Source organism: Saccharomycopsis crataegensis, assembly GCF_037102585.1.
Source record: "Saccharomycopsis crataegensis DNA, jcf7180000000084, whole genome shotgun sequence".
Classification (NCBI taxonomy): Eukaryota; Fungi; Ascomycota; class Saccharomycetes; order Ascoideales; family Saccharomycopsidaceae; genus Saccharomycopsis; species Saccharomycopsis crataegensis.
Genome location: NW_027043829.1, coordinates 2,896,908 through 2,921,428, shown reverse-complemented (window position 1 = coordinate 2,921,428; position 24,521 = coordinate 2,896,908). Strand labels below are relative to the sequence as shown.

Sequence of the window (24,521 nt, the reverse complement as noted above, 5' to 3'; positions counted from 1 at the left end):
AAAAGGAGAATACTCCAGCTGCTATTTTCAATATCAGCAATGACTCTACTATGGCTGGCAAAGCCAAACCAAACGCGACTGGTTCCAAATTGCCAAAGACACCAGAGGGAATGAAAGCACTTCTTGAGCTCATTATGATGGAATACAATTCCATGGTGAGTGATCGCGAAAAGCTTCAATTGGTCCCTCAAACCTTGAACTTCAGTGCAAATGTTGAAAAGCTGAAGCAACCAGTTGGCGTGGTTCACAGTGGTGGTATCGAGAAACCTAATAAGAAGCTTCAATTTTCCACTACAACTTCAATCTCCAATTCAAGCCTTGAGAAGCTGGAACAACCAGTCGACATGATTCATATTGGTGACATTGAAAACCCTAATAATTCCAAAAAACCCACCAGTTCACCAGACAAGAAAGAGCTCCCAGTTCCACAAGCCACTCATCAAGACTCTGGTATGAGATGCCCAAAAATATCTACCAAAAAATTAACCACTAAAGTCAAAGAATGGAATATGATTGGTAATATTTGTGGAAAAATTAGAAAGTCAGAAAAATATGTCAACAAAATTATTCCTGAAAATAATGGGACCCCTATGAATAGTGTTGAAAAGGAGCCAAGGAACATTAGATCAATCGCAAGAAGACTAAGGGAATATGTTACCAGCAGAAAAATGAGAATGATGAAAAAGCCTGACAGTGAAATTTCCACTGAAAACAATAAGGTCCCTGTGGATAGTGTCGAAAAGGAAGCCAGAGAAATTAAATCAATCGCGAGAAGATTAAGAGAATATGGCACAATTGGCAGAAAAATGAGAAAGACGAAAAAAGCTGATAACAAAATTTACACTGAATGGAATGAGAACATCGTGAATAAAGAAAGGATGAGAAATAAGGCGCCAATATCAGTCGGAAGCTGCTCATATTTATTGTAAAGCGCAAACGTGATAATGACCAGCAACAACCGACAGTCGACGACAACTAACAGCAACGACCAGCAACGACCAGCAACGACCAGCAACGACCAACAACCAGCAACAACTAAGAGTAACGACCAGCAGCAGCATTCGCCATTTGGCTGCAACTAATATCCATTCTAAAGGGTGGCCCCAAAGGGAGACCTGATGAATCACCAACCAAAAAATGAAAGAAAGAAAGAAAAATTAAACACGATTAAACACGGACGCTGCACTTTGCACTTTGCGAAGCCTAAATATCAAATATCAGAATAATCAGTTCAAGTAGAGCAATCACATCACCTGTATTCATCATTCAAAAAGATCCATCATTCATTTTATTCAAAACTTCAATAACCTTCAACAACATCCTTCTTCCTACACGCTCAAGATCTTGCTCCATTTTGCCTTCAAAATCGTGGTTCCTTGCAATCAATTAACCACAGCACAATATCAAGAGAACAAGGGATGGATAGAGTCCTTCTGAAATTATTTTATTTGAATGACCTTTGAAATTGGGATTTTTATTGGATGCTGCAAAATACCGGTTTAATTGCCATAACTAATAACTACTGATATACCTCCATAAATGGTTTTCTGCGATTTCCAGAAACCGAATTGTGAAAAGAGGGCTTTGTGTCTAATGTTTAAAACCTTTCTTTTTTTTTTTTTCTCTCCCCCTTAATAGCTCTGAGTTGGTGTTTAAGGAATCATTCCATTTGTTGTTTTTGTTGTGTTTATGTGCTGCTTTGTTGGTAAATTAGTTGTTTGGTTAGCTACTTGGCTGGTCGATTGATTAATTGACTGACGTTTTAATTGGTTGAGTGATTTCTCCATCGTCACCTCTCTCCTTTTTTGCTCATTAATGTGCTTTCCAATCATATTTTTTTTTTTCGATTCATGATCATTATTAATATTGTGAAAATTGAACCACTGCAGTTACTCGCAAGATTGTTTTCCTGTTACTCTTTTTTTTTTTCAAAATTGCTATCGTTCTTTCTATAATTGTGATTATTCTTATGAACAGTCTTGTCAGTCATCGTTCTTCTTATGAAATGTCTTTCCAGTCATCACTGCTTTCATTTTCTTTTCTTTTCTACCCTTTGCTTAAATTCCATGATGCTATTCTTTTTTTTTTTCCTATTTGTTTCCCAACTTGTAGTCTTTAGCTCAAACACTGAAGCCCCCCATCGAGAAAAAACGATGGCAATAAACAGTCGCTTAAGGTCATTACGCCAATATCCTATCATCAATCTCAGTCCTCAGTCTCCTTGAATATATCACCTAAAGGCTATAACACTCCTCCGAAGAAATGCTAGATTCTAATAGGTGTTTCCCAACACTCTGGACCCTGGTATAAATTGAGTTCAATAACTGACCCAAATGTTGAATATTAGCGGTATCCTGAGTTGTTTTTTGGCATCGGTAACGATTATCATACCACTATGGAAGCTCAGAGCAAACAAAATGATAATTTTACTATTAAATTCCTCGTTTAATTTTAGAATGGATTTGGTGTTGATTTTCGCGGTATTGACTCCCAAACGGGTGATCAAATCCCACGCCCCAGATTTACCAGGCGAGGCTTTTCCTCCCATGGTTTGCTACCACGAAATTACTGTTGTCGGAATACCCGCAAAAACAACTGCAGAAGATGTCTATACGTTGAAAGTGTTTTGACCATCTCCCCCAGTGCTCACGATATCGGTAAATATACTCCCTGCGCAATACAATAAGTACATATTAGGCATATTCGAGAGTCCCAAAAGGGTTTGCACGGTAGTTGGGATATATTTGGCATTTTTTGTCCAGTTTGGGCGATGATAAAGCAGTCAAGAACAAGGCAACCTGGATATCAGCACAAATCTCAGTCTTCCATGTCAACAACAGTTAGCGTAATGAAGCAACACATAGTTGTGTAGTAGCCTCAAAACCAAGTCTCCACCTTAATAAATGACACAGCCATCATTATAATCAGAAAAATATCCAAGTTACTAATAGCTTGACATATATATGAGAGTAGCAGAGAAACAAGAAATTGGGGAAAAGTTTGTCGTTCATACAATTTTCTTTAGCCCAGCCTATAAGTTTTTTAGAAGTTCTGAGATTATAATCAACACACGTGACTAGAAAAATCATTTCTCTCTTTACTGTATCTCCAAAATTTTCAATACATTATTCACTGTTTTAAAAAAGTTTACATTTTAGTTGAAAAATGTTCAAACCAGCTAACCTCTATGTAGTCAGTATATTCTTTCTTAATCTCTAAGTCACCAGTATTAGAAAACTACTAAAAAACATATCCTGTTTATATTTATATGATTTGTATTAAACGCAAGAGCCTCGGAATAATTATTTCTAAATAAATTCATTCTGAAGAATTAAAATACAAAATAGAACACTTCAAACATTAGGTGCTATCTCTTCCTTTAAACTTTTGTCATCATATTTAATAGCATGGATATCAATTTTCTCTTCCTCCTTAACATCACGGACAAATAATAATAATAATAAAGTACCTAATGCATAACAGGCTAAACAAAAATAACTACCATATTGATACTTTTGATGCAATGACTCTTTTTCAGTGGCACGATCACCAACAATGGATGTGATCACCGCAAATGATAATGCAATTCCGAATTGAGCAAAAGTCTGCGCTATACCGCTGACAATTCCTTGAACTTCTAATGGAGTGGCAGTGATTATCATATTCAAATAATGAACAAAATATAAGCAGCTTCCAAGCGCCAAGGCGATCTGTCCAGTGAACGAGAATTTCCAATAATAATTATCGATTCTATAATTCATTCTTGAAAGCACGACCAATCCCCCGGTACCGATCAAGAATCCTAGAGTTGATATCCATTTTTCAGAAACTTTGCCGTACAGAAGAGCCAAGAAGAATGTCACAACAAGCATGGTAACTATGAATGGCAAATACCTAACAGCTGCTACCAATGGGGAAACTCCGTCGATATTCAAGGAATATGATGTATTGACAAACATGTTACCAAAATATCCACTAAAGTTGAGAATTGAGATTACCACAAGTGGTGTAAAGTTTGGGATCTTCCAAACCATTGGGGGAATTAGCAAATGAGTATCAGGGAAAAATCTTAATGCCAAGTAGTTTTCAAAAATAAAAAAGCACAACACCAATATGAAACCGATGATCAAAATAACGTATGATTTGGGAGATTTCCAGCTTTCACCTCCTTCAGTGAACCCAACAATAATCAATAATAATCCACTGATGAGAATAATGGAACCTAAGTAATCCAAGTTTTTCAATTTATCTTTGCTGCGAGTAATCTGCGGAAAACTGAAAAATGCGATTATCCCTAATATCAACGAGATGGCACAAGTCACGTACCCAATTCCATGCTGATTGACACCGGTTGTTAAGAAGGCTCCGCCTATGAGCATTCCCAAAGCTGCACTTATTCCCAAAACACTATTCAAAAAAACTAATGTAATATTTAGTTGCTTCCCTTGGAATAAATTGGCGGTGATCGCGTAATTTGACGGAACAAGCCCTGCAGCACCGATCCCTTGGATCGCTCTAAACACAATATACACATAAATGTTATCAACAAGAGCACATATCAAAGAAGCAATAGCAAAGAAAATGGAATTTAAAATAAATTGAATGTCATGACCTATGATATCCCCAACTCTACCTTGAAATGCAATGAACCCAGAAAACGTAACGGCGTACGCTGACAAGGTCCACGACGCTACTGCAGGGGATACGTGATAATGTTGATGGATAAACTTTGTCGACACCAATAAAGAAGAGACACTGAGTAAATCTAGCATGGTGCTCAATGTCACCATGAAAAAAATGACCCATTTGTTTTGGAGAAACAAAGGTGTGCCGGCCCGGTACTTTTCTCTGAACTCAAGCATCGTTGTTTGTTTGAAATTGTGGGGATTACGACAAAATCTTCATGGAATGGGGAGAATCGACGTCCCTTTTTATAGTTGAAAGGATTTTATCCAAATTAGGGATCGTATAAAATTTCTACTCTATGTTTTGTTTTGTTTTTTTTTTTTCAAGTTCTTTAAAGGGAAGGTACCCAGATTGTATTGGAAGAAATTAATAATAATCAGAAAGAATAACTCGATCTTTCCATCCGAGGTTCTTTAGTTTTGGCTCTTGTAAGTTTTATTTTTATTTTTTCTTTTCTTGTTTAATTTCTCTATGCCTTGCCTATGAATAATAATTATCGCTTTACTTATTGTTATTTTCTGATTCTTGTTGGTTTTTTTTTGTTGCTTCTCTATCTTATACCGCCAAGCCGCACGGCTTAACCCCCGGACCGGAGATAACAGTAATATAAGAGCATAACCCAATGCTCACAACTACTTTGGTTATTTTTTATTCTCTTACAAGGACTCCACTAATTGAAATTCCCTGTATATCTGCAAACGACGATAATGATTGCAAGCTATCCACGCTCACGTATCGAGCACTTCCGATCGATTATAGTGGCCAAAACACACGCAAACCACTATCAACAACATTGCGATATTTTGATGGGGTCTATTTTGAAATCATCACAACTGTTTGTAGGTTTGTAAGAATGGGTGAGCCACGAAAAACATAGAAAATATGAAATATGTTCGATCGATATCTTAGGTTTGTAATGAGAAACCTTTAAATAAGTATAATATATGAGCTGAACCATTTAACAGCCATTAGGTACAAACTAGCGAAAATAGATTCTCGCTTTAGAAACACTGTGTAAGTAGGTTTGGTAAACACGTTTCCTCTTTTGGGAACAGAAAAAAAAAATTAAATGAAGCACTAACCATCTTCAGATTTAGATCAGCTCGGGTTCCGAGGATTTGATAATCAATTTGAATTAGCAAAAAGTCTGTGGTTCTTGACAAACTTTAGTACAGTAGATAAGGGCTGAATTTTTAATTTTTAAAGAAGTTCGTATATCCTATGAGAATGCAGCTAGTGATTTTACAAACCTGAGTAAATTTAAAACTTCATGACTGGAATTATTGGAAAGGATTTCTATGGATAGAATTATATGTAATCAAAGTGGCTGATGCTAAACGATTATTATGAAGATCTGAAAATTGTACTGAAGTCTAAAAAAAGGAATAATTGCGAGCTAAAAGAGTGTAAGAAGAAAATAAAAACAAAAAAATTGGCAATTAATAATAGAATAATAGCTACTTAAATCCTTACCGCCCAAAGTTTTTCGTAAAATTTTATCGAGGGTAGTAAATCATGTGCAGCAAGTGTTCAACTAAACTTAGATAATGTCAGTCTGCCCATAGTACAGACCTATTAACATGGCTCTGTGTCAAAGGGCTCATAACCATAAATACTTGTAAATTCTTGTTAGAGTTTACCGGAGCGGAAGTATGACCATCCGTAGGTGCCGCATTGGAAGTGACGGATAAGTTATAGTTAGAGTTATCTTGGGACATTATGAAGTAATAATAATTAGTTGTTACAAGTTAGATTGGGGGGCTGGATGGTTTGTGTGTCGTTTATTTCAGCTTGGGATTAAATGATATCAGAGTTTATGATAAGACAAGTTCAGTCGAAATCGGATCTCTCTCAATCGCAGCTCCCCCTCCTACCAGTGGTGGTATATTATGCTTCTATATATAATTATTTAAATCTCTGAAGATCAATCTTCTCCAGTATCAGAATACCTCTGATTGGCTTATTAGCCGTACTTATCAATTTTCAGACTCGGGTCTCCGAGTGTAACTACCACTCTCATGTAGTGCAGTTAGTAATGTGATTTCGCTGGAACTGACAATACTCCCACTACTTTTGTAGCTTTTAGCGATTAATAGTTACTACTATCATGTATATAGAATCATCAAGACTCACAACCTAATTCCTGTTTATATATTATTAAATGTTCGCATTTACTTTATATTTATTATTATCATTACACTAATATCTATAAACCGACATTTAGTTCTACGTCCAACCCAATCATGAGGGTTTCTGAAGAGATGCTTCGACACATATTGATATCTGTTCACAGCATTAGAGGAAATGTGCTAATTCCTTTCAATCAAAGCACAAATAGAAGATAAATGTCTAATTTCATAACTTCTTATACACATGTGTCTGGTGCAAAAATTTGTTTCCTATTGATGTGAGCAATTAGAGTTCCATGCTGGGAAAAATTGTTCCCGGTTGACATGAATCAAGTAAAGCACAAAAAAAAAAAAAAATCCAGAGATCTGTATGAATTATTTTTGCTTACTAGTATGAATATAATCTGGTGTTCCGTATCAATCAAAAGTGTAGAGAAACACCATTACAAGTAAAAGCTTCTTTTTCTTTAAAAGAAAATCATAAAATAAAAATAAAAATTGCTGTAACTCTTCCACTCAACATGTTACCTCATCAACAAATAATTAGAAACACGGATGTTACGTAATGTTACTTAGCCTCATTTCTGTTTTGGGTTCATCGACTCCCACCCCATAAAATAGTCTCAACCAGGATGGTGTAAACCCTTGTGAGGAATTAGAAGGAATTTACCTTGTGACTCTAAGTTAGAATAATGCAAATAAACTCAGGAAACAAACATATATCTCTACAACTTTTGATGCTCGCACAGTCTAGACCGCAAAATGGCAAGAAAGAGGGTTTCACTGAGTCACTTGACAGTCCACGTGTGTCTTCATACCCCCGTCGCCCCATTGCGTCATTAATTAGATGATAACCCTGTCGTGCCCCCCAAACACACACACTGTTGGTGTGACACCATATTGCGGAGAAAGACCCAGCATCACAAAGCAAATTCAATCTCTAAAAATTACTTTGGATACCATATATTATCTATATATATATGCGTATATATATCACAAAAATTGTCTGCTTGCTAACTGGCTCGACTCCCAATTTTTTTTCCATATGTCCAGAACCTTCCATTACATCATCCAATGTGGAAATCATACACTACCTGCATATACGTACATATGAAAGCAATCAACTGGAGAAGGCAGGACTGTCATACATACGCCCTTATATTTCCTATATAAATTATCGCCAGATCCTCACTCATTTCTCGGAGTAATTATTGCCTTTATTTGTTTGTTTATTATTCATTTAACTGTCTACATTACACATATTCCATTAGAAAAAAGTTAGCTCATTTTATTAGTCTGTTCTATATAGCCATGTCACCTTCCGAGCCATCATCCCCACAAATTCGTTCGGTTCCTTCTTTCTTGAACAATGACGGCATTGACCAATTGACTCCATTACAACACAACAACCGCCCTTCAAATTTGTCTCTTTCAGATCAATGGGTAGGTCTTAATAGTGCCAAAAACTCATTTGCAAACTTGACCACTGCAGGATCGTTTTCTAACCTTCGTGTTGGCGGCAGAAGTAGATCTTCTTCGCTAGCAAATCGCTCAATTAAACAAACAAAAATTGATCACCCTAGAATCGCAAACTATGCTTTTGCCTTTGATATAGATGGGGTCATTGTCAAAGGTCCTGATACTATTCCTCAAGCCCGTGACGCCCTCAAGATGCTTAATGGAGCTAACCCATATAATATCAAGGTGCCTTACATTTTTGTCACCAACGGTGGTGGGCGTTCTGAAAAAGCCCGTTCTGAAGAATTGTCCAAAAGATTGGGTGTAAAAATTGAGGAAAACCAAGTGATTCAAGGCCACACTCCAATGAAGGATTTGGTATCCAAATTCAAAACTGTGCTTGTCATTGGTGGTGTCGGTGACGCCTGTCGCAAAGTTGCTGAAGGCTATGGGTTCCAAGATGTTGTTACTCCATTAGATATCATGAAATGGAAACCTTCGGTAACCCCTTACCATACCTTGACCGAAGATGAATTGAAAGTGGCGCGTGATAGAGACTTTAGCAAGATAGAAATCGAGGCCATTTTGGTATTTGCGGACTCTCGAAGCTGGGCAGCTGATCAGCAAATCATTTTAGAACTTTTATTATCGAAAAATGGTGTCATGGGCACTGTCAGTCCAACCTTTGATGAAGGTCCTGGGATTTATTTTGCTCATTCTGATTTTCTTTGGTCGACAAATTATGGATTGTCAAGATATGGGATGGGAGCATTGCAAGTTTCTATTGCTGCCATCTACGGTGAGCATACTGGCAAAGAATTGACTGTTACGAGGTTTGGTAAACCTCAAAGAGGTACTTTTAGATATGCTGACAAGGTGTTGAATTTGTGGAGAAAAAACGAATTGGAACAATACGTTGCCAAGGAAATGGCTGACTTGAAGCTTGATGAGCATGAGCAGGAGGAAGCTAAGGATAAGGTCCCATCACAATCAAATGTTCCTTCATCAAATAATTCCAGACCATCTTTGAAGTCTAGAATCAGTAATTCCAAATTCCAAATGGCTATTGATTCTGATACCGATGACTCTGATTCAGAAGATGATTCAGAAGATGATATAGTTACCCCTATGGCCCGATCTGCCGCTGGACAAACTCCAGCAGAAACTGGTGATCTTGTCCTTGACCTTGATTTGCCTCAATCTTCCACTGTTTATTTTGTTGGGGATACTCCAGAATCTGATATTCGTTTTGCCAATAGTCATGATTCCACATGGTACTCAATTCTTGTCAACACGGGGGTTTATCAACCAGGTACCACCCCAAAATATAAGCCAAAACACATGTGTACTAATGTCTTGGAAGCAGTAAAATATGCTATTGAAAGAGAACATGAAATGGAACTTTCTGAATGGAATAAAAATGCTGAAGAATTGGCAAAATTAAGAGGAAGCTCTTCTAGTGACGGAAATGCTGTCAGTCTGGCTGGTTTAAGAAAATTGAGTAACTCCAGTGCCACCTCTAACGGTAACTTGAATAGCTTAAGACGCGGTAGTGGTGGAGCTGCTTTTTTGAGACCTCATGATACTGGAGTGGACGTAACAATTGATGCAAGAGTCAAGGAAGTTGCTGACTTGAAAACTGGGGAAGCTGTATTGTTCGAATAAATTATTACTATTACTATAAATTATTACTATTACTATAACTTTTTGCATATCGATATAAACTTTATTTCTTCTTTTTCTTTTTTTTTTCAAAAGAAAAATCATTTCTCTGATTCCAGGCCACTATACATTCATTTACTCATTTTTTCATATTAAATCATTCTTTCCGAGAGGCTTATAAGTTATATAGCAGCTACATAATTTACTTATACACAAAAAATGATTGGAGTGATAACAACATACAATTGTAGATCGTTGAATTTAGCCAAACGCAAAATTCACATAACACAGGCGAGAGCTTACGTTTCACCTAAAAAAAGACATTCTCTAAATGAGAGAGAATTTGGACGAGACAGGAATCGAACCAGTGACCTCCTGCTTGCAAGGCAGGCGCGCTACCAACTACGCCACACGCCCAGATGAAAATTCTCCATTAGAATTCAATACAGTTGTGGAGTTTTTATAGTACCGTTGCCTTGGTATATCATATTTTCTTATTACACATTTCCCCTTTAATAATCTTGATTGTTGAGTTTTTTTTCCGGTGATGTGATTAATTCTTAAAGCAAGGAGTGTGATTTTGTAAGAAAGTTATAGTATTTTACTTTACCTATTAGAAAGGCCGGCACAAAATGCCCAGCTTACATGTTATTTAGAACCTCTCTGACTTGTTAATATACAATTCGTTCATTCATTCTTTTGGTATATTATAAATTGCTAGACTCAAAAACTTTCAAGAAAGAGTCGGTATTTCAAGCCATTTTTAGGTTATGTCGATCACCAGATGTGATCTCTACTTGCGGAGCTCCTTTGGAAGTAGTAGCAGCAGGAGTGAACAAAGTATCCTCAGACATCATGGTAATATAAATTGGTTGAGATTGGTTAAATGTTTATTGACTCTTTCTTAGTTAAACTAAACTTACTCTTCTGAGTAATCTATCTCAGCTGTAGATAGGAGAATTCTAGACTCTTAAGTAATACAATCCTATTCCTTCCGTGATAAGTGGAAGTGGCCACCCATACTGGATTCAGGGCATTTTATTCTCCTTACTCCAGTCCATCCAGCATTAAGGGCCCAATTATTATTCAAACAATAGTGTATTACCAGTACAATGCTCCTGAATTCAGACAACTAAATAATCGGGTAATGAAGTTATCACAATTCATCATTCCTCAGCAATGATGCAATTACTTCCTTATTCATTCACTCAAATTGGGTCCTCATTTTTTGTGTGTCTACAGAATATACGGGCCATTAATTCATCTGGCTGTTGGAATTGGAATCATTGGGTCATGAGAAATATTAAACGAAGTATGTGATCTACGCTAATTCACCGCAGTGTTCAACATTGCAATTTATATCTTCTGTTACATAAGACAGAAAAATAAGTATTAAATTCTATTCAGACACATGGTGTTGCACTGCTTGAGAAAATTGATGCCACTCACTTTTATTTTTCGTATGTAAACACTGGACTTTAAGATTGTTCTTGGAATCGTATGGGTAATCAACGTATGTATCATTAGGTTTAGGTGTGCGTGAGTGAGTGAATGAGAAAATCCAAATGATATTCCAATGCTGTAGATATTGATTTTAAATGAAGATACAGACTATATATTATCTATCAACTGATAGTTGTGTTCCCATGCTACTAATAGAATACTTCAATATCACCACCTGTTGAGATAACGCTGAATTTCTTTAATATTGCATTCAATAAAAATAAAAGGGGCATATATAGATAATTTATTTTAATAGCTTTAGTTTACATCCACACTACATAAGCAAAGAATAGCAAGAAGCTGTTACAGTTCTTTATGAGAAATATATTACAATTAAAAACTGCTTATATTCGTGCTTTAAGCATTCCTATATGTAACATATACCACCAGTATTTTTCATTCATTACCTAATCAATTACTTCTTATCAGAGCTTTTCTGCATTACCGACCTTATTTTATAATTAGATCTATCTCCTATTCCTTATCTTATCTCCTATCTTATTCCTTATCTTATTCACTATCTTATTCACTATCTTATTCCCTATCTTATAACTACTATTCTATACTCATTATAAAGAGGTGCTAAACCACTCATTCCTTATATATTATTTTAATAAAAAATCAAGTTAATATTACACTATAATACTAATGATATTACCATGGAAAACTAAAAATAATACATTGAAAAAAATTCGTGAATTCTAGAATCTTAGTTAATGGGTTGAAAGTTTGAACCAAAGATTACTAACTTGGTTATTTATTAGTGATATGTCATGTATCCACCATCCAAATAAAGTGACATTTTTGTACCCGCTTGGATCAAGAGTAGCCATATTTTTTTGGAGTTGCTTACTGTTAATGATGCGAATGTAATCTTAATATCACTCAAATTGTCTGTCTTTACCAAGATACCTTCATTCGTGCCAATATTGTGCGTGATTGGCTGCTAAGATTATTTTCTGGTTATTCTACTGGTACCTATCTATTTAACATTTTACATTAGCCTGGAACGTCAAAGCAAAAAAAAAAGTGCCTATAAAGAGGCATTTGGCATATATTTTAGTTATGTGCAATTTGTTAAAAATATTTTTTGAATAGCAACATTTCGATATACCTACCTGAACACAATATACCATAACAATGCCTGAATTAACTACCCGTGAAATTGAATTTGCTACTGCCCAAAGTTCTGGGTTCAGCTTGGATTACTCGTACTTCTACTTGTTCAACTGGTAAGCCAGAGTTAAATTGTTTTTTGATGTTTACGGTAAACACTACACTGAGGAGCAAAAATACCAGATCGTCAGTTTGGGCTTGCTTTCTAGCGATGCTTATCAGGAATTAGATTAGTGAATCTGCAGGTGATTTTCCAAAATCTTGGAAAATTTTGGCGTCCCAATTGATCATCCGCACTATCAAGTCGTACAAGAATTGGATCGGGAGTTCAATAAGTTACTCAACAATCTCAATAATAATATCGAAGGCCCTGGATCATTGTTGGCGTGCTTGGAAAGTCTTGAAAAAGTCACTTACAGATTGACTCAAATCCACAGGGTTTTCAAATTCAATTAAACAATACACTGCCTCTGGTCTATTATACAAGAAAAAGAATTCGCATAATTTTTTTTTGGTTACTTAAAATATAAAATATAGCAATAGTGATGAAATACATGTGCTGACAAATATAATGTATCAGTTATCGCTGATATCACGGCAGGGTGATACCGATAATAACAAGGTTGGGAGCATGGGGGGCACCGGTTTAATGGGGGATGGTGCATGCGATAAGCTCCATATTAGCAGTGACTGCTGCGGCCGGCCGAACTTCTTCTTTTTTTTCACCGAGCTTCTTCATCTTCTGTTAACCATCATAGTAATCTTCCTCTTCTTTGATCTCAAGGTTTCCAACACATAATATCACCCTTTAATATGACATTCAAACAATCTGCCCATCCTCTTCTTTTAATTCCTGGATCAATTGAAGTTGCCGACAATGTTCTTGAGGCCAATGGCAGCCCAAGCATGAGCCATACACATCAACCCTTTATTGGAATATTTCAATCAGCTTTGCAAAACTTACGTAAATTATTCAAGTCTACCGATCATAAGGCTCAAGCTTTTGTGATTTCTGGTAGTGGTACTCTTGGCTGGGATATTGTTGCTTCTAATTTGATCAAACCTAAAGAAGATGCCTTGGTTTTGTCCACTGGGTTCTTTAGTGACAGATTTGCCGATGCCTTGACCACTTATGGGGTCAATACTGATGTTATTAGAGCTGATCTTGGTGACTATGTCTCTTATGAAGAAATCGAAAAGGCATTAGGCAGAAAGAAATATAAAATCATCACCATAACCCATGTCGATACCTCCACCGCAGTTTTGTCTAACGTTGAAGAGATTTCCAAGATTGTGAAAAAAGTGTCCCCAGAAACCTTGATTGTTGTCGATGGTGTATGTTCTGTGGCTGTTGAAGATATTGAATTCGACAAGTGGGGAATTGACTACGTTTTAACTGCTTCCCAGAAAGCGATTGGTGTCCCTCCAGGTTTGAGTATCAGTTTTATCTCAGGTCGTGCCCTTGACGTTGCATTAAACAGAGATGTTGATACCACATATTTTGCTTCTTTGAAGAGATGGGATATCATTATGAAAGCTTATGAATCCGGCAAAGGTGCTTATTTCGCCACTCCATCAGTTCAACTTATCAATGCTTTGAAAGTTTCCCTTGAAAATATTTTGTGCAAACCCCTTGACGAGAGGTTTAAATTGCACATTGAAAACTCTGATTGGTTCAAGGGTGAGCTTGAAAAGCTTGGATTGAAATTGGTAAGCAAGAAGCATGCCGGCTGTCATGCCTTGACTGCTGCCTACTTCCCAGAAGGTGTCACTGGGGCAAACTTATTCCCATTGACAAGCAAGCGTAATGTTGTATTTGCCGGTGGTGTTCATAAGGACATCGCTACTAAATATTTCCGTGTTGGGCACATGGGGGTTTCTGTAGTGGATAGAGATGACACCAAAGTTGCTTTAGAAGCCATCAAGGAATCTTTATTGGAATTAAGTGTCAAATCCTAAGATAAAGGGATTCTACTAAATATGATTCTACTAAATATATTATTTCTCAGTATTTTATTCTTCATTTATATATTTTTTGTAGTTTACCTACAGGTATATTTATAAAAAATATTTCTATTATTGCTATATGATGTGGTTACCAGTAGTTATAATAGTAGTGCACCAAGTAAAAATAGTGCATTTTGTTGATGCGAAAACCTTGCCACACAACGCTGGCAAAGTGGTGAAGACGTATTATCGTGTGTATTGGTCCCTCCAATTATTTAACCTCCCTTTGGTGTTTCAATACTCCTTTCATTCTTTCTATTTAATTTAAAGTCTTTCATTCGTTTTGTTTTATTAGTCTTTCACCTAATGTCCTATAAAATAACACCCTCAAAAAAAATGGCGATAATATCTGGGGGAACTGCCACAAATAGCTTGATACCAGCCTTCAATAATATCTCCAACATATGCAAAATATCATTTGTGCTACCGGTATCCGATAATGGTGGATCTTCAGCAGAGATCCTTAGAGTGTTTGGAGGTCCGGCCATAGGTGATCTAAGATCAAGAATCACCAAACTCGCATCACTACAAGACAAAAAGTCCTCACAGGCAAATCATGAGGACATTTCTTTCGGACTGTTCTTTAATCATAGAATTAGTACAATCAAAAGTGAAGCAGATAATGAGTGGCGGATGATTCTATCAGGAACTCATCAGATTTGTGGATTATTGATAAATGCCAAGTTTCGAAACTATGTTTTGTTTTTGCTCATCTATTTAAATAAACAATTGATAGATTTACATAAGGATTTCAATTTTCAAAATGCTTCTATTGGGAACTTATTCATGCTCTCCTTGAGGTTATTATATGGGTTTGACTTGTATCAATGCGCTGATTTTTTTGTACGATTTGTGGGTATCAATAGAAAATTTACGGTTATACCATCTATCAATTCAAAAGATCAAAGATACAATATTGCAGCCTTGCTTGACAATGGTGACATAATAAGGGGCCAGTCCCAAATATCTCATCCGTCAACTTCAACTTCAAAACCAAAACTAACCCAGCTATCGGTACCTAGTGATATTGATTTGAGTACAATAGATCTTAATGAGCCTCAGTTAATCTTTCAAAAGGATCATAGTGAACCATTGATATCACCAATTAACAGAATTTATTATATTGAGGACAAATATCATGAATACCAGCCAAAACTATTTGACCAAGCACAAAAAATATTGGAAGAAGCAGATGTGATCATCTATTCTATCGGTTCACTTTTTACGAGCATTATCCCAGTGTTAGTGCTCCGAGGGACTGGGGAAGCAATGGCGGTAAATTGCTTTATTGATTCCATACAAAGAAAGAAAAAGATTTTTTTATTGAATGGTAATAGTGATCGTGAAACTGGAGGATTTAACTCCTTAGATTTCATTGGCAAAACAATCAATTCCCTTTTGTACAGTTTGAAAATGAAATCTGAATTAGATCTTCCTTCTCCACCTATTATGAGGGAAAATTATGAGTTTGTGATAAATTTATTGGTTAGCCATGGTATTGACCCGGTTGGGATATCTGTGCTGTTATTGTCATCATTGCTAAACTTGATATTACTAAAGAACCAATTTTTTCATCAATCGAAGGATTTACCTCCACTATCTTTCTCTGACTTCATTACACATATTTTTGTATTAGATCAAACTGACATAGAGGTTAATACCATGGTGATAGAGCGTATTCTTGGCATAAAATGTGTGATTATCAGAGCGACAGTGGAAGAAGAGAAGAATGTCAATGATTCCCTATTCGTCAATACCCCAACACGGAAAGTAATTCATTACAAGTATGATTTGGATGACTTTCAGACTAAATTGGAGATGATCATGAATAGTTAAAAGTGTAGTATTTCTTGTTCGTCTTTTCAATCTGATAGTTTTCCAATTTATAATTCCAATATTTGCAAATGTTATGATGAAACGTGTTGTTGATTTTTCTGATGAATAACTAAAACTTGCATCTGCATAGCTGTACGCTATTTTTTGTATTTTTTTTTAATTATTCAAAGAATATGGTTCTTTTCTTGACTGACATTATCATGAAGTAACCAAGTCCAAGAAAATTAGTCCAAATAAAAAGCAAGTCTCTTAAAAAAAATATGATTGGCGAGTGGAATTTGATATAGCTTACTTTGTATACTCCAAGCCAAAATAAGGACCTGGTAGGTAATAATTACTATTCATAACTAATACTGGTGACGTCAAAAGTACCTGACCCCTTCTGTCACCCTGTCAAAATTTGAAGTTTCTTGTTAAATTGAATTATATATATTGGCAGCATAATCAGTGACTCTGTGCTAAGTAATATAATCCTTTTTGTTGATATTAGCCCAATACGGAAATACGGATTAAGAACCATCTAATAGATATAACACCAAAATACCTGTTTATGGCTATTTAATGATTGCTAGTAAATGACCAAGAAGAGGAGATATTATTTATAGTTCGAAACAATAATTATTATATAGAAAAGTATATAAAGATAAGTATCTTACAGAAAGGTTAGAGGGGAGCTAAGAATATAATAAGTCAATGACAAACACACAGCCCCTAGTCTGAATATTGTAACAATAATTATAAAACTATTATGTAAAGATTCCCAGAAATAATCCACTTGATGATAACATAAGCGAGGTCTCTCCAGATTCATTATCTACTAATGTTTCCCTGTCGAATAATACGAACATTGCTCGACACTTTTCACATATATCAGGTCTCAATTGACTTTTGATATAGCCCCTCGGGCCTTTTGGCATTGCACAAGTTTCATCATGTGAAAAGTCACGTTTTATATATTTAGTTGTTACTGCACGAAAGGCGATGAGTGTATGAATTGAATTCTATGATTTGCCCCCTAAGCTGAAATTATACCCCAATAAAAATCAGACAGGGCGACAAATTGAAAACAATTGTATCTATGGGAAAAAAGTATTATGCCATTGCCAATGGGCGTAGCAATGGGGTTTTCAATGACTGGGGGTCTGCCAAAGAACAGGTTCATGGTTATTCCAACGCAGTTTACAAATCCTTCAATACCGAAGCAGAGGCGAGAAGTTTTGTGAGCTCCAACAGTGGAGGAGAATCCAGTAATTATGGTTCGGGTGGAGGATCAAGTAGCTATGGATCAGGTAGTGGGGGCTCCACTAGTTACTCACCCAGTTACAATTCCGGTGGCTATGGATCAAGTCGTAGTAGCTATTACTCTAATACCACAATCAAAGCTGCGACAAAAACTTCTCCTTCCGTGAATAGCTATACAGGATCAAGTAGTGTTGTATATAGTGCTTCTAGCTCCTCTTACTCCAGCCGTAAAGGTACTAGCAAAGTCACAAAGGATGTTTACGTTGATGGATCATCGAGAAACAATGGCAAACCAAATGCCAAAGCAGGTTATGGTGTGTATTGGAATGATAACGACCCCAAAAACTATCATGCCCCTCTCAAAGGGCCAGTTCAAACTAATCAACGTGCTGAATTACAGGCTCTTAGGCATGCCACAGATTCAATTTTAGATGATATCCGTGCTGGTAACGGTAGTCTGTATAATGTCCATACAGATTCTCAATACACGAAAAAGGCGGTCACCGAATGGAAGGATAAATGGGAGCGAAATGGATGGAAGACAAGCACAGGTACACCGGTGGCCAATTCTGATTTGATTAAACCAATTATCAGTAATATCAAAGAGATCAACAACGAAGGAAGCATCAAGATTTCATACGTCCCTGGACATAAAGGTATATATGGGAATGAGATGGCCGATGCTTTAGCTAACAAAGGTGCTGACAAACATCCTCAATAGCTTTTGAAGTTGTGATCTGCCACCATATTTTTTTTCTCTATATATTCTTCTTGGCTGCCGTATTTAGTTTATTATTATTAGTATTATTTTCTAATTTTAATATTTATTGGTTATTAATTGATACAGCTGATAATTCTACTGTTTAAATAAATAACAATCATGAAGGTCCTTTTATAGAGTATTGCAAAAATTTAGAAATAAAACTCGCCTAGAGAAAAGGAAAGAAAGAGGATATGTTAGAGAGAAATAATGAAAGCATGAAGTATAGGATATATACAAATATAAAGTAACTTTAATCAATATGCACGATACTTTGAAGGAATGTTAGCAAGAATGATCTGAGCATTCAATTCTTGGGCAGATGTTTTGACGAAATTCTTTGGACGCCCATCTTCAGTACCATCCTCATGTTCAATTTCATGTTCATGATGTAATAGTTCATGTTCAATGTCTTCTTTATGCTGTATTTTCACATCTGGATCATCTTCGGAGTGGTGTTCCAACCAATGATGAATCTCGTATTCATACTCAAAGTCACCATGATGACCCACACCAACACCCATATCAGGGAGTCTGCCACCATTTTTTGAAAATCTTCTCCACTCATCCAAAGTAATCTCTCCATCCTTATTATAATCACACATGCTCAAAACCTTATCGATGATCTCCTCCTTGGTAGCATCAGTAATACCTTCACTTTCATCATGACTACCCATTCCGTCACCACTACCCACAACCTCTGTTCTTAATAACCCATACATATTAAGTATGTCTTTTCTTGTAAGGGCGTCCTTTTTAGACGAAAGATGTAATTGGAACACCGAGTCAGCATCATAGTCATCTAATCCATGCTCTGACTTCATATGCCATTCTTCCCATGAAACCCCAGCAGGGGGTCTTTGTTTGAGGTCCGTTCCTATCTTTGCAGCCTCCTCTTGAGATATAGCCAAACTCTGTGTAAGTTGCAAGGCAAAAGCAAATATTATAGCGTGTATTTTCATGGTATCTTTTGTTTGTGCGTCGATGATCACACGTAACACAGTCAAATTTGGGGATTTTTTTTTCTGTTCCTTTTATTTTTTTTCTCATATAATTGCTAAGGGCACTAGTGACAACATTGCTTTGTGCTTTTTGTTTTTAAATAGAAGACGGTTTCTTCCTTATATATACATTCACCTATGCCATCAGTTAATAGTGATTATTAGTACTAGCATATAATTTGATGCTATATTCGGGCGTGTGAAGGCGTAATGGCCCCACTTCTTGCTGTTTAGCGATGTATGCGTGTTTCTGTCGTTCTGATTTACGGGGATGGCGTCGGCAAATTTTGTTTTTGTGGCATATTTCAGACCATATTTGTATTCCTTCTTTGAATGTCTAGGATAATTGTCTCCCCAAATAAGATATCCTTCCAAATGTGGTCTTCTAAATTTAAGAGTAATTTTGTTCTCTTGCTGGTTTACCTTTTTATATCCATATGTCACGCAGTCAGTCCCCCACTCAAACAGCCACTAAAAGAAGGGCTGGAACGTCACATCTATTCCCCTTACTCGGTCATATGTCCTTCTAGGTCATTAGTAAGAGTAGCGAATGTGGGTATTGGACTTTTGTTTTTGCTTGAAGTCATAGAAAAAGAGGTGGCTGGCTCATCAATAGTGCTAACCAACAAAACAGCAATATCTCAACGCTCAAGAACAGGAGTATATCAGCAATAGACAAAGAATCACAGGCGAAGCTCATAAAAACTTTATTCATCGCGCTGATTTGGGTGAGGACTTTGATGCCGATAGCTTTTATGAAACCCTTACAAAGAATGTCACCATTGCTATCTCTATTAGTGGTGGTGGTTACAGGTCAATGTTCAATGGCGCCGGAGCATTAATGGCGTTTGACTCTCGAACCCCTAACTCGACAAATACTGGCCATCTTGGCGGCATTTTGCAGGCAGCAATGTACCTTTCAGGAGTATCCGGTGGAAGCTGGTTGGTATCATCTGTGGTTGCTCATGATTTCAAATCAATTTATGTTTTATGGAATAATCCGAGTTGCTGGAAGTTTGATAGACCTTTACTTGAAGGTATTCCGCACATTGATTTTTCTGCTGAACAGGAAGCATTCAATAATAGAGGTGGTCCCAAATTTGCAAAGAGAGAACTAAGTATTGAACACAATGATCATTATGAAAACGCATTGATAAAACGAAAGATTGCAGGGTTTATCAATGATAAGCTCAAACGATTTATCAAAAGGTTGGAAAAATTGAGTAAGGATGGTAATGATGAAAACCATACACATCAAAGGGTGTTAGAATATAAACAGCATGAAAAAATTGATTTGATGAATAACACTTTTTATTACAGTAAATTTGATGCTAAATGCTGCAATGCGACACTGTCCAATGTTACCAAAGCTTTCTCGCCATCTAATAAAGGAATAAAGTCTTTCAAAAATCAAACTTCATTAAGGAATAAATATTTTGGCAGTCGTGGACTTTTCAGCAAAGGAGAGGTGACTTGGGACACTATATCCAGCTTTTACCAGAATCTACATTCCCAAGTAACAATTAAAAAACTAGCTGGATTTGGTATAACATTTACTGATTATTTGGCCATAGCATTGACTAAAAGACTCTATTTATCTTCATCGGGTCGGTTGCCTGATGTTTCCTTAGAAATACCTTTGACTTACTCATCCACTAAAACATTAGAATCATTCAAATCCTATGAAATGCCATTGCCTATAATTTTAAGTAACTCAAGATGGCCTGATGTTATTGCAACCAATCAGAACTCACAGATTTTGGAATTCACCCCCTTTGAATTCGGATCCTGGGATTATTACTTGAATGCCTTTACTGATATTGAATATCTTGGATCACCTGTGTTTAACGGATCACCTGTGTTTTACAATCAGCAAAATCAACCACTTTGTGTCTCTGGCTTTGATAATATTGGCTTCATAACTGCGACATCCTCTTCCCTCTTCAACAACGTTTTGATTTATATATGGCAAGCGGTCACCTCTGCAAAAAAGAAAACTTCTGTGGCTATGAGCGTTATTTTGTATACTTTTGGTTTGGGTAAGAACTTTGAAAGAATTTCCAAGAACCATCCTGATTATGCTATTTTGGCTCCTAATCCATTTTATGGATTCACTAGCTCTAATTCTGATGAAGATTTTGTAAAATCTCCTAATCTTTTCATGGTTGACGGTGGTGAAGACAAACAGAATATTCCCTTCTATCCATATTTACAAGAAGCAAGAAACGTGGATATAATTTTTGCAATAGATTCAACTTCGGACATGAGAGGATTTCCGAATGGTACATCTTTAAAAGCCACTTTTGATAGATATGCCAAAAATACCAACATGCCAGCTTTTGCATATAAACACTCTCCAGAATCAAAGTTATATTATCATAGTGTTTTCCCAAATGTACCATCATCGACTGAATTGGTTTCTAAAGGTTTAAACAAAATGCCTAGCTTTATGGGATGTCACTTGCAAGATTATCCTGAGAGAAAAAATCCGACCTTCCAAAGGGATCTCCATGAAAACCATACCAGCAACTTATGGCTCCCGCCATTAATTGTTTATTTCCCAAACTCACCATATTCATTCCAATCAAATATTTCGACATTCAAACTTTCATATAGCCCTGAAGAGGTCAGCGGTATGCTAACAAATGGAGTGAACATTGTGACATATGGAAATTCCTCGTATATTCCCTATTATGATAAATGCATAGCTTGTGCTACATTAAAAAGAGAATTTGATAGAGGAAGTCTAGGAATGAACAGAAAAATCAATCCATATACATTCAGTATTCCAAAGGTGTGTCAAAAGTGCTTTAAAGAATTTTGCTATTCCTAGTTTTGGTGAAGGACATTTGTTAATTTATTTCAACTACCTTCATTTGTCAAAATTTCGCTGATACTTTTGAATGTTCTAGAATTTTCAATGGAGCTAATTATTTTCATTAAAACTTATATGAAACAAGAGACCCTTTCTATATACATAGATATATTATACTGAAACGATTTATGAAGATTGTATGAGAACCGGAGGTTTCTTTATAATGTGATTACATAATATCATGACATATTTTCACTGCTTATAGTAGGCTACCCAGCCTTGTAGTACACAATCTCTGTTGTTTGGTTGGTCGTTATATATATAAGATAGTTCCAACTGCGACTCATGTGTATTTATTTTGCTCTGTAAATTCATTATAGCCAACATTGAATAATATGAGGCATTTGAAGGTTAAAATGAAGATAAGATTTCAAATTCTCTTTTATTATGAACCATGTACAACTAACCTGAGCGCCTTCTACAGTCTCCTATTTCAAGGTTCTAATGGTTTCTAAGTTTCAAGTACCTCATCATAGATAATAAATGTAAACGATCATATAGTTGGCTGCGCCATCACAAAGTATTTTCAAAATACTTGAACAAAATAGTATTATGTGCCACAACCATGGTATATTCGTCTTGAGAAGTGGAAGTTTTTGATGGGAGTCGCTAGCTGAGCTAGGGACACCCGCTTGTTGATTAGCAGTAGAAGCCGAATCAGACTGAGTAGTTGAAGTGTTCAGTGCATCAGCAATGATTGCATCATTGGACTCATTAGTTGAAGCCATTACAATAATAATATTCTTTCGGGTCTGTCAAGTCAATGTTAATTGCTCTTACTCAACTATCTAGTTTACTAGTGTGAGATATTTTAAGGATGTAGACATCCTTTATTATACAATTCTTCCTTCCTGACTATTAGAAGCTCCGTACGTCATTATCCAGATTATTGCTTCTTGCTCCTGACTTGCCAAGCTACGGTTGCTATAACTAATCAAATACAGTCTAGAACCAGTAATGTAGCAATGTTAGTACAATCCAGTATCGGTACCATACTTAGGATTGATCAGAGAAATGAGTTGAATACCACCGTTGTGGTATACTCTGACAAAAAAGTAAGCTTGTTTTTGATTGATAACCAAACGCCTTGGTTGTTGGCCTCTAAGAGGAAAGAATTTTTCCAAGTGAAATTTTGGAAGTTAAATGCGTAGACCGGGAATCGAACCCGGGGCTCAACTATGGCAAAGTTGAATTTTACCACTAAACCATCCACGCCACTACACACTGTGTTGTATTGTTGTAATATGGTTTGAGCAATTGGTTATAAAATAGAATAAAAAAAACGCCCAATAAAACAGCTAAAAGATGTACAAGGGACACTAGTTCAATCTCATGAAGAGATAATGAAAATAGCAACTGAATATTATATGGACTTGTTTGATGGAACCAGAGGAACAAAGGACACAAAAAAAATACATAAATATCTTCAGGACGTGATTCCAACCCAAGGAATATCTCCTGAAGAGAAGAGAAAAATGGATTCCTCCATAACAATGGAAGAACTCAAACTGGCAATTGATTCGGCAAATTTGAAGTCCACACCGGGCATAGATGGAATCCCATACAAATTTTATAAGGAATTATTTCCCCAAATCAAACACATCCTTCTTCAAGAATTTAACCACATTCTAACTGAAGGAAATTTACCATTCCACTACCGAACTATACTCTTTAACATCATACCAAAGCCTGGAAAGTCAAAAGAAAACATTGGAAACTATAGGCCGATAGCCCTTATCAACACTAATCTTCGATTATTATCCACAATAATTAATAATAGGTTGTTGAAGCACTTGCCCGATATCATAGGGGAAGATCAAGCTGGTTTTATTCCAGGCCGGTCATCGTTCTCCAACATCACCATTTTCAGAGAAATGTTAGATAGTCTAATTCATCCAAAAGATAAAACGCATATAATACCAAATCCACAAAAGCTGATACTAATTGTGGATTTGGAGAAAGCGTTCGATAGGATATCTCACGAATATATGGAACAACTATTGTCCCATTTAAATTTTGGAAAAAAATTAGCCAAGTTAATCATCAACATCCTCAAGCAGACAACGGGATCCTTATACATCAACAACATGACCGGCCCATTATTCAATTTAAAAAATGGTACCCTCCAAGGTAATCCGTTTTCCCCTTCATTATTTGCATTAGCAGTAGAACCTTTACTACGATCTATCAAACAGAATACCAGAGGCCATAGTTACCAAGGAGATTTGATACCTGAAGCATATAGC

General features: G+C 36.3%; 11 protein-coding genes across 11 annotated transcripts; 7 read left to right on the top strand and 4 right to left on the bottom strand. All coding sequences in view use genetic code 12, as the record gives it.

Moving 5' to 3' along the window:
• Window positions 1-344: 344 nt before the first annotated feature.
• DASC09_042140 (uncharacterized protein) lies at window positions 345-929 on the top strand (the record flags this gene model as incomplete). Its single annotated transcript, XM_064997813.1, has 1 exon — window positions 345-929. The coding sequence occupies one exon, from the start codon at window positions 345-347 to the stop codon at window positions 927-929; it is 585 nt and encodes a 194-aa protein (XP_064853885.1).
• A 1,388-nt stretch (window positions 930-2,317) lies between these two features.
• DASC09_042130 (uncharacterized protein) lies at window positions 2,318-2,548 on the bottom strand (the record flags this gene model as incomplete). The annotated part of the gene is made up of 1 exon (XM_064997812.1): window positions 2,318-2,548. The coding sequence occupies one exon, from the start codon at window positions 2,546-2,548 to the stop codon at window positions 2,318-2,320; it is 231 nt and encodes a 76-aa protein (XP_064853884.1).
• An 805-nt stretch (window positions 2,549-3,353) lies between these two features.
• DASC09_042120 (uncharacterized protein) lies at window positions 3,354-4,862 on the bottom strand (the record flags this gene model as incomplete). Its single annotated transcript, XM_064997811.1, has 1 exon — window positions 3,354-4,862. One exon carries the CDS (start codon window positions 4,860-4,862, stop codon window positions 3,354-3,356), a length of 1,509 nt encoding a protein of 502 aa, XP_064853883.1.
• Window positions 4,863-8,126: 3,264 nt separating this feature from the next.
• On the top strand, window positions 8,127-9,938 carry DASC09_042110 (uncharacterized protein; the record flags this gene model as incomplete). Its single annotated transcript, XM_064997810.1, has 1 exon — window positions 8,127-9,938. The coding sequence occupies one exon, from the start codon at window positions 8,127-8,129 to the stop codon at window positions 9,936-9,938; it is 1,812 nt and encodes a 603-aa protein (XP_064853882.1).
• A 1,396-nt stretch (window positions 9,939-11,334) lies between these two features.
• On the bottom strand, window positions 11,335-12,271 carry DASC09_042100 (uncharacterized protein; the record flags this gene model as incomplete). The annotated part of the gene is made up of 2 exons (XM_064997809.1): window positions 11,335-11,514; window positions 12,188-12,271. 2 exons carry the CDS (start codon window positions 12,269-12,271, stop codon window positions 11,335-11,337), a joined length of 264 nt encoding a protein of 87 aa, XP_064853881.1.
• A 307-nt stretch (window positions 12,272-12,578) lies between these two features.
• Window positions 12,579-12,788, top strand: DASC09_042090 (uncharacterized protein; the record flags this gene model as incomplete). The annotated part of the gene is made up of 2 exons (XM_064997808.1): window positions 12,579-12,649; window positions 12,680-12,788. 2 exons carry the CDS (start codon window positions 12,579-12,581, stop codon window positions 12,786-12,788), a joined length of 180 nt encoding a protein of 59 aa, XP_064853880.1.
• A 579-nt stretch (window positions 12,789-13,367) lies between these two features.
• AGX1 (alanine--glyoxylate transaminase) lies at window positions 13,368-14,513 on the top strand (the record flags this gene model as incomplete). The annotated part of the gene is made up of 1 exon (XM_064997807.1): window positions 13,368-14,513. One exon carries the CDS (start codon window positions 13,368-13,370, stop codon window positions 14,511-14,513), a length of 1,146 nt encoding a protein of 381 aa, XP_064853879.1.
• Window positions 14,514-14,897: 384 nt separating this feature from the next.
• On the top strand, window positions 14,898-16,397 carry DASC09_042070 (uncharacterized protein; the record flags this gene model as incomplete). Its single annotated transcript, XM_064997806.1, has 1 exon — window positions 14,898-16,397. The coding sequence occupies one exon, from the start codon at window positions 14,898-14,900 to the stop codon at window positions 16,395-16,397; it is 1,500 nt and encodes a 499-aa protein (XP_064853878.1).
• A 1,078-nt stretch (window positions 16,398-17,475) lies between these two features.
• RNH1 (RNA-DNA hybrid ribonuclease) lies at window positions 17,476-18,360 on the top strand (the record flags this gene model as incomplete). The annotated part of the gene is made up of 1 exon (XM_064997805.1): window positions 17,476-18,360. One exon carries the CDS (start codon window positions 17,476-17,478, stop codon window positions 18,358-18,360), a length of 885 nt encoding a protein of 294 aa, XP_064853877.1.
• A 296-nt stretch (window positions 18,361-18,656) lies between these two features.
• On the bottom strand, window positions 18,657-19,361 carry SSP120 (nucleobindin SSP120; the record flags this gene model as incomplete). Its single annotated transcript, XM_064997804.1, has 1 exon — window positions 18,657-19,361. One exon carries the CDS (start codon window positions 19,359-19,361, stop codon window positions 18,657-18,659), a length of 705 nt encoding a protein of 234 aa, XP_064853876.1.
• A 476-nt stretch (window positions 19,362-19,837) lies between these two features.
• DASC09_042040 (putative carboxylic ester hydrolase) lies at window positions 19,838-22,233 on the top strand (the record flags this gene model as incomplete). Its single annotated transcript, XM_064997803.1, has 2 exons — window positions 19,838-19,847; window positions 20,054-22,233. The coding sequence occupies 2 exons, from the start codon at window positions 19,838-19,840 to the stop codon at window positions 22,231-22,233; spliced, it is 2,190 nt and encodes a 729-aa protein (XP_064853875.1).
• Between the last annotated feature and the right edge of the window lie 2,288 nt (window positions 22,234-24,521).